The sequence below is a fragment of the Vipera ursinii genome, assembly GCF_947247035.1.
Source record: "Vipera ursinii genome assembly, chromosome: 3".
NCBI classification, from domain to species: domain Eukaryota; kingdom Metazoa; phylum Chordata; class Lepidosauria; order Squamata; family Viperidae; genus Vipera; species Vipera ursinii.
Window position 1 is genome coordinate 124,145,510 of NC_139516.1, and position 9,490 is coordinate 124,154,999.

The 9,490-nt window shown below is 41.3% G+C and overlaps 1 protein-coding gene across 1 annotated transcript in view; it reads right to left on the reverse strand.

The window, feature by feature from the left end:
* The window catches only part of ICE1 (interactor of little elongation complex ELL subunit 1), a 46,729-nt gene extending 43,343 nt beyond the window's left edge, over nt 1-3,386 (reverse strand). The window contains exon 1 of the mRNA XM_083359119.1: nt 2,426-3,386. Within this exon, the coding sequence (XP_083215245.1) occupies nt 2,426-2,512 (87 nt within the window). The 5' untranslated portion in view covers nt 2,513-3,386. The remainder of the gene's footprint in view (nt 1-2,425) is intronic.
* Between the last annotated feature and the right edge of the window lie 6,104 nt (nt 3,387-9,490).

Genomic DNA, 9,490 nt, shown 5'->3' on the forward strand with positions numbered 1-9,490 from the left:
TGAAAAGAGCAATATAAATAGATTATTCCTTGGTTACATTACACATACTTTTTTTCTGAGGTGACTTCAGGTCTTAATCTTATACAATAATGCTGAAATACACATTCTGTCTCTAAGATTGGATAACATATTTACAACTAGAATTCTTTAAATTTCTCTGTTCTAAATTGGCAAAACCTTCAAAATACTAGGACAACAATGAATATGTGGAAATTTGTGTGGCTTTAAAGGCAAATGACATTTCCAAGGAACTTCAAGCGAAAAATTTCAGCACAATCCAACAAGGGCAACTATCAGTGCATTCTTGAGATCAGAAAACAATCAAAAATTGATAGGCTTAAGATACAGAGATATAGAAGGATCTTGACAGACTTGTACACTGGGACCTAACAAAATGAAATTCAATGTAGAGAAATGTAAGGTTTTACGTTTAGTCAAGAAAAACCGAATGCATAAGTACAGAATAGGTGGTACTTGGCTCAATAGTAGTAACTGTGAGAGGGATCTTAGTGTCCTAATGAGCAGTCACCTCTACTCCGCGAGCTGCATTGGCTTCCGGTTGCCCTTCGGGTGAGATTCAAGATGCTGGTGATGACCTATAAAGCCCTAAATGGTGAGGGTCCGAGATATTTGAGGGAACACCTGCTGCCAGCATCAAGCTCCCTTCGTCCAGTGCACTCCCACAGGGAGGGTCTTCTCAGGGTGCCGCCGGTTAAAGATTGCCGGCGGGTGACACCCAGGGGTAGGGCCTTCTCAGTGGGCGCGCCTGCCCTTTGGAACCAGCTGCCCGCGGAGCTTAGGACTGCCCCTGACCTCCGTTCATTCCGCCGGGACCTGAAGACCTGGCTCTTCGAGCTCTCTGGCCCAGGCTGAGAATTTTTAATTTTAACTGGGCTTTTTATTTTCTCTCAGGGTTTCATTTAATCTTTTTAAATTTGTTTTAACTTTTGTATTGTTTTTCTTTTAAATATCCTGTAAACCGCCCTGAGTCCTTCGGGAAAGGGCGGTATATAAATCTAAATCTAAATCTAAATCTAAATCATCTAAATCTAACTCTAAATCATCTAAATCTAAATCTAAATCTAAATCTAAATAAATAAGTAAATAAATAAATAAATAAATAAATAAATAAATAAATAAATATGAGCTAGCAGTGTGCTGCAGCTACCAAAAAAGTGCAGTCCTAGGCTGCATCAACAGAGGGATAGTAGCAAGGTTATGTGAGTGTTAATGATGATGATAACTTTATTGTCACTTTGAATGTACACCAATTGGCATACATCAAAATGAAATTTCGTTGCATACAGCTCTCAAAGGCTCACCACCTCCGATATATACTCCTTGTTCGGGGCCCGCTTGGTAAGACCATACTTGGAATATTGCATCCAGTTTTGGTTGCCACAATGTAAAAAAAAAATTCTGAGACTCTAAAAAGTGTAGAAAAGTGCAACAAAGAAAATTAGGGGACTGGAGTCTAAAACATATTAAGAATGATGGCTGGAATTGGGTATGTCTTCTTTAATGAAGAGAATGACTAGGGGTGACAGAACAGCAGTATTCCAATATCTAAGGGGCTGCCATAAAGAAGAGGGGAATTAACCTATTCTCCAAAGCACCTGAAGGGTGAACAAGAAGCAACGGATGGAAACCAATCAAGGAGAGAAGCAACTTAGAACTAAGCAGAAATTTCCTGACAGTTCGAACGAACAATTAATCAGTGGAACAACCTGCCTCCAAAAGCGGTGGGTGCTCCAACGCTGGAGGTTTGTAAGAAGAGATAGGACAACCGTATGTCTGAAAAGGTATATAGTTTCCTGCTAGAGCACGGGGTTGGACTAGAAGACCTCCAAAGTCCCTTCCAACTCTGTTATTCTGTTAAAAATGTCTGGACAGAGGACAGTGAGTGGACAGCTGGCCCCAGGCTGGAGGATGCAAAGGTGTTTGGGAACTTCAAGGGAGCCCAGGAAAACCAAATCATTCATCACATGAATTTGCTCCCCGCGCACTTCACTCCTTCCCTAAAACAGTGTTTCCCAACCTTAGCCATTTTAAGATGAGTGGACTTCAACTCCTAGAATACCCCAGCCAGTAATGCTGGCTGAGGTATTCTGGGAGTTGAAGTGTACACATCTTAAAATGGCTAAGGTTGGGAAACACTGCCCTAAAATACCATTTTAGAGTATTCATTCAATAAGGCCAGGGGTCTTCAAACTTGGCCCTTTTATGACTTGTGGACTTCAACTCCCAGAATTCCTCAGCCAGCAAAGCTGCCTGAGGAATTCTGGGAGTTGAAGTCCACAAGTCATAAAAGGGCCAAGTTTGAAGACCCCTGAATAAGGCCGTCTTAAACCAGGTCTGCCCCATTCGGTAAATACGCCCCCAGCACGACGGGCTGCAAAAGGCAAAGTCAAATTAAGAGCTCTACCTGCTGAAGGGTTCCGCAGTTGTCGCAGGCCGTGGCCGCCGCGATCGCTGCCATGTTGGCCGCCGGCGGGGTCTCCCCGGGCATCATGATTGCCAATGCAGCGCAAGCGGCCCATCCGTCGCAAGCCTCGGGCGGTGACGGCAACGGCGGTACCAGCAAGAATATTGTAGCGAAACCTCCCCGAAAAGCCAGTGCGACGCAAGAGGGAAGAAAGACCCTTCGCGCCGCTGCGATTAGCTGTTCCGCGCAGTGCCTGAGAAAAAGGGGAAGAAAAAAAGTGCCTGCAGCCAAATCGGCGGACTGCAACTCCCAGCCTTCCAATGCAACCTTGACTTTCTCTTTCTCAAATCTAGGGCTGAATGTAAGACGCGGGTTTTCACAATGGGTGGTGTTAGTGGGGGTTTCTACTAAGTGGCAAACTCTCGCAGCTTGCAGATCATGCTGGTTTTTGCAAACGGATAGCAGGATGGAAATACGACCAGCGAAGAAAATTTAACTTTTGCATTTAATTATAATCACATGTAAATGTAATTTTTAAATTTTAAAGTTCCCTATGTTTGGGAATATGACTCTTGCCATGCTTCTCGAGGGTCAGGTGCAATTTCCAGCCAAGAATAAGAGAAATCTGGAACTGCATCAAACAAAAGCGAACTTTTTAACCATATCTGAACGGGAACCTGAGTCTACAAAAAGCCAGTAGCGACAGACGTCATGTTCTGCTACGAGGGGTGCGAAGGGGACAAAGAATACCGAGGCAATCTAGAGGAGGAGAAATAATTTCAAACGAAAAGCAGAGACGAAACCCGAGCAGGCATGGAAGACTGCGCGTTAGATACGGATATCAACGGTGCAGTTTTTTTCCCCTTCCTCTCTCCTTGCTCTCAGCATTTTTTAAAACTCCCCGTGCTTGATGAAGAGTTCGGGGATCTCAATACCTTGCAAATGTTTTGTGATCTTTGGATTGGCCTAATAAAGATACTGTGGTAATACCCATTCTGAACTGATTTACAGATTTTGCTTTGGATTCATTCATTAAGCACAGAGCAAGACAGTACGTTTTAACCGAAACTGTAGGGCCACCCTTAGCAAAACAAAATCACAGGCGTAATTCATACAGGATCCAATCTGAGTCAGTCGCTGTGTCCAGAGGTTTATTCTTTTGAAGGGATTTATTATGCTTAAGCTTGATATTAGTAATATTGATCTTTGTTTGTGTGCAAGCAGCTTTGTAGGTGTTTTATATTGGGCAATTAGTTATATAAAAGCAACTGTTTCATGCTTTAGGTACAGGTGATTGATTACATGAAAAGAGCACGGTAAAGGGAGGGGGGGGAGGAGTTGCGGATGGAGCCTGGGTTGCTGTGTATAAGTCATCATCTAGGAATTATTATTTTTTGTGCTATCTTATGCCTGGTACCAAGACCTGATCTTTTTGTTCTGGAAAGGTATAAAAGGTGGAAGACATCTTTCCTGGTTGTTGCCTTCATCTCTCTGTCAGCCAGGAAGAGAGATGAGGTCACCCAACTCTATTTTGATCAAAATAAAAGTTGTCTGCTTGCTGAAACCTCGGCCCAGGAGTTTCTTTGGCTCTTAAATTCCTGAGTAACACTGGGACAATTGTGAGGCTAAGTGGAAAACCTTACACTTTCAAACTTTCTGGTTTGTGCTGGAGCCCACCCTCAGGGAACTTCTCTCTCTGAAGTGGTCCCTGTGACAGACTCAGATTGGACCCTGCAACATTATCCTGGAGCATGTACATTTGCCTTAACTTGTGAGGATTCATACATTGCAATGCATATATTTTGTGCAAGCAAAATAATATATTTGAAGGTATGTTGAAGAAAGGCTTTTGAAATGACTCTGTGGAAGAATTTAAGGGGTGGATACAAGCCATGCTTCCAGAATACTCACACCCAATGTCTCCAAATCCAGTCTACTTGCATTTTTTCCAGAAATTTGAAAGGAATTCCACAAATAGTGGAGTCTTTTATTTTTGCCCACACCTTGTTTTTTCAGCTTCATTCCCAATAATTCCATCTTGTATGTGAAAGCTGCAATAAAACCATAGAATATTTCTATAATGAAGAAGAATTAGAGGAATCAGAGGATTCCTCTAACTCTTCTTCATTATAAAAATATTGCATTGGTTTTTGGGACCACAATAGTTCACAGCAAACTGCTTAGATGAATAAAGACTAACAGCTGGAATCAAGAGAAGAGTTTATTTATCTTGATTGGTACCTGTGTTTTTTTTAAAGACCAATTAGGCGTTATCTTTCTGAGCATTTGTACTTCTTGCACCTGAGTTAGCAATTAGCAATCGAGAAGTGAATTGTGATTGTGTCCTTCTGACCACCTGAACCTTGTTTTTTTTCCCTATCTTGCACATTTTTAGAAATCAGGCATACCATGATCCTTTTCTATCCTGAGATCTAAATAATATGAGATACCCCTTGGGAAGCCTCATATCATTGAACTTTGCGATGATCAAGGACCCATAGTATGCCCCATAGGTTGGCAACAGTTACAGAAATTTGTTGCTCTTTGACTGCCTGGTAAATTAGATGTTAAAAGTATTCTGTAACTTATTTTTAATTTGCTAAATTAAAAAATGGTCAGGTTATTGCCCAGTCCAACTCTTTAAACTTTGCCTTTAGCAGAATAAAAGATCTGGGGGAAAATGCACATCTTTCAGAATATTTTACAATATCTTTATAACTGGTTTTCTTGATAAGTGTAAGATGCTTAATCATAAGGTGAATCTACCCATTCAAAGATTCAAGCTGTGTTTAGGAATTTTGGAAGAAACCAATGTATTTTGGAAACTGAAGGTTTGTTACAAAAAATTATTAAATTGTTATTCAGTTGTTCAGTCTACTTCCAACTCTTCATGATCTGATGTATGTAATTTTGCCAGGATTGTCAAGCCTTTTTTTTTTACTATTGAATTATAGACAAATTTTTGCATTCTTTTACCTTCACTTAAAAATTTCTTAAGGTGGGTATATTGTGCATTTGTTTTTAAGATCTGACATACAATAATATCTTCTGGTGCAATGATTCCTCATTTTTTAAAAACAAATTATCTGGATACGCTAGCCTGGAAATAAAAATTGGGCAGATATGCCTTGCCACATAGCAGTTATCAGTCTGATACCATGGTAATATTGGTAACTAAAAGAATGATACTTTGCACATGATCAGAGATACTAGGTATTTCTTGGGGGAAAAGAGTATATATTCAGAATAAAGCATAGGATGGCTTAATTTTCGAAAACTAAATCTGCCTGTTGGGGACTGTTGGAAATGAGCATGATGTGACTATTGTTGACTGTGGCAGCATGGCGATACTGAAGCAACAGCAAAGTGACCACAACTTCTCGAATTTCATTTCCACAGTAGTCCTGGGTCATGGATTTGGTGGTATTCTGTGATTTAGTTCATTTCAAAACTTGTTGCCCTATGATGCACTATTTCACCCAATTGAAAATTACAAATAGATATGAGTGTTTTATAGATGTATATAGATGTTCTGTACCAGCCTGCTACCGGCCCTGCAGAAAAAGCAGGGACAACCCCTTTACAAACGGCAAGAGGCTGGAATAAAGCCTGCCAAATTTATTAACATAAAACAGAGCAAAACAAGACACCAACCATGAAACAGGAGCTATGAAACAGGAACTATTCAAGCAGTTGCCTTCAGCAAACCAGCCCTCTCACGCATTCCCCTTTTATACAGTTCAGGGCGTGGCTTCTCTCTGCCTCCTTCCGAGGTGCCCCATTGCCTTCCTCTGTTTACTCCTGATTGACTGCCTCCTGTGTCAGGTGTCCTTGAACAGGGCCAGCTGTGGGTCATCTTCATCCACGCTGTCAGGCTCACACAGCTGGGTCTCCGTCGTGACCAGGTGGGAGGGGCCTGGCTGAGGGCTCTGCGGAGCCTCAAGGCCATCATCAGCAAGCTCTTCAACACCCCCCTCCTCCTCCTCTGAGTCATCCGACCCAACTGCCGAACCCACAGGCTGACCCTGAATCACAACAATAGATGTGCTCAACATTGCAATATGAAAACAGTCAGGCTTTCTTCTTCCATTGTAGCTCAACCTAGAACTTGCACGTGAATAGTGCACAATCTGTTGTAGAGTTAGCCCCTGCCTCCATCTTTGGTGTTACAATTGAATTCTTCTACTTCCTTGTACCAATAATATAGTCAGTTTGACTTCTGTGTTTATCCGTGTATATAGGTATCCTTTTGATTGTTGAGAAACTGTGTTAGCAATATAGAAATAATGGATTTGACAGAAATGTGTAAGTTGTTCTCCTGCTTCGTTTCAATTTCCTAGGCTATACAGTACAACTGTTTTCCTTCTCAAGTTTATTTCTTTGACATTCCAGTTTCCAATAAGAAGCAACACATTACTCATAGTAAAAATAATAATAATACAGAACAATGTGCCCCACTAATTTTCCAGGACCACTCAGCATGCTTTGACACGACAATGATTTGCTTTTGGAATGTTTGGCGGATAGGACCCAGAAACACTGTTTGAGAGTGTGTCTATTCCCTTCTATTTGGTCACATTTAGAAAATTGTGCTAGGGGCTAGTTGATACCCAGGCTATTGCTCTATGGTTTCCCACAGGCAGTGGCATCTATAACATATCATAATGGCAAGAAAACAATGATGTAGCTTCTCAGTGCTTGAAAGCATGCATGGGGCATTACTTTTCAGTTCATTAAAGCATTTGCAAGATCTGCATGTGTGTTTCAAGGTGAAAAAAATATTAGTAAATAGAAAAATTCAGAAATTGCAATAGTAAAATTTTGTTTGTTTTAATGTTTTTGCCTCTGGTGGGAGAGACAAATGAAACAGATAAAGTAAGAAAACACAAAGAACATTTAATTAATGGTTTTTTTTTATTTGTAGCAGTTTGAAATTCCAGGCAACATACTGCAGATGGCACCAAAGATTGCTCCAGAGCTCCTATTCGGTATTATTATAATAGCATTGTTGAAGTAGCAGAAAATGTTGGGGGAACCTGATAACTGTAATACAGGAAATTGCTGCCCAATAATGGTTCTCCTATCAGTCTACTTCATCTCATAAATCTGTATCTAGAGAGAATTGTACATTATTATCTCTGTCAGTATTATCATAATGACTTTATCATATGCCCCTTAAAGCAGGGAAATTTGAAACATTCACTGATAGTAATTAACTAGCATGGAGGAAAAATGATGCTGATAGTAAACCTGTTACATAAAGACCTTTTAAATGGAAAAGAAAAAGGGAAAAGAAAGCAAGCAAAGAACCATTAACAAGACTGAATAACTATGTCTGATAGTAGTCTGGCAAATATCTCCTTCCAAGTGTAGGCATTTATGTTGTTGATAACAATTGGTAATTTACTGCCACGTTGTGTGTCTGAAAGAGACTATTGAATTTAATAAACCAAAATGACAGGAAGAACACATTCACTGACAGAATTACACTAACTGAATGTCATAGAATGTTATAGTCCTGGAGATACATTATTGTTCTCTGAATCAAAGATCACATCAAAATGGATTTATACTGTAGTCCCAAATCTGGAAGTAACCAAAAGAGAAAATGTGGTTATGGATGATTTCGGTTGAATTCACATTGACTGAATGTACATTTAGGTCACTGGACCCCATTTACATAATTTGAGAAAAAACAGTTGAAGTGTTGTTGAGTTGACAAGATGGCACAGAACAATTTAATATTAAGTTGCGGCCAAAATTACCTCATGGCAAAGTTCCCCAACCTTTCTGGCTTTGCAAACTGGCTGGGGATGAGGCAGTGAGAAGGGATGGTTCTGCACGAGTGGTGGGCATGCACACCTACTCCTATAAATAGAGTGTGTGCCCTCCTGCTTGCCTGCTGCTCATGCAAATGAAGCGTGGGTGCCCACACTTGCTGGCTGCTTGCACAAGTGGGGAAGGGCACACACATGCCTGCGCTCATCCACCACTTCCGGTGCCCAGTTTCAAAGGACTCAAGGCCCCATAGTGGACCTGGGGATTGGGCACCCCTGCCTTATGGTAATATAATGGTTGTAGAATCACTTGGTTCAGTGATACAATACAACGAAAGCTGAACTATAGAGGCATGAAAAACTGATCCCAAAGTTCAACGAAATCAGATTTAGCCATTTTTTTTAACGAGAGGATTAGTTGAAAGAAGAAAGAGGACCACCAGCATTCTAGGGTATTCATTAGTGCTGCCAAAGTTGAAAGTGTCTTGGCAAAATTTCTGCAATGCTTAGATTTCTTGGCATACATAAGCACCCCATCTATAATTCCCATCTCCTGATTGCTCTTTCTGCCCCCCTTTTTTCCCTTCCCTCACTACATTTCAGACACTGTCTTGGTATCCTTTCCGTCTCTATTTTCCTTCATTAAAAGTTTAGATACGCAACAGTTAGGCTACTTACTTTCTTCAGGAAGGAAGAGGATAGAAGAAAAGGGGGATCATAGGCCTAAGTTGATCCACTGTTTTGCAACTGCTTTATGTGCTGCTGGATTTGGGGGGAGGTGCCTTCCTATATCTTCACACAGTAGTCCAGTCCTAGCATATATTTTACTTATTAGAAAGACATTTCTTCAGTAGGAACTTGTAGCATCTTCTAGAACCATCCAACCATATTTGTGCTGAGCTTGTTGATCAGAAAGTCGGCAGTTTGGCGGGTCGAATCCCAAGTGCCGCGTAACAGAGTGAGCGCCTGTTACTCGTCCCAGCTTCTGCCAACCTAGCAGTTCGAAAGCACGTAAAAATGCAAGTAGAAAAATAGGGACCACTATGGTGGGAAGGTAACAGCGTTCCGTGCGCCTTTGGTGTCTAGTCATGCCGGCCACATGACCACGGAGACGTCCTCGGACAAGCGCTGGCTCTTCGGCTTTGAAACGGAGATGAGCACCGGCCCCTAGAGTCGGAAACAACTAGCATGCATGTGCGGGGGAACCTTTACCTAATGGTAATGAGGTGGCTGGAGTCACTGAAGCAGTAGGCGTGAGCCTAAATGGACTCCAGAAGATGGTAGAGGA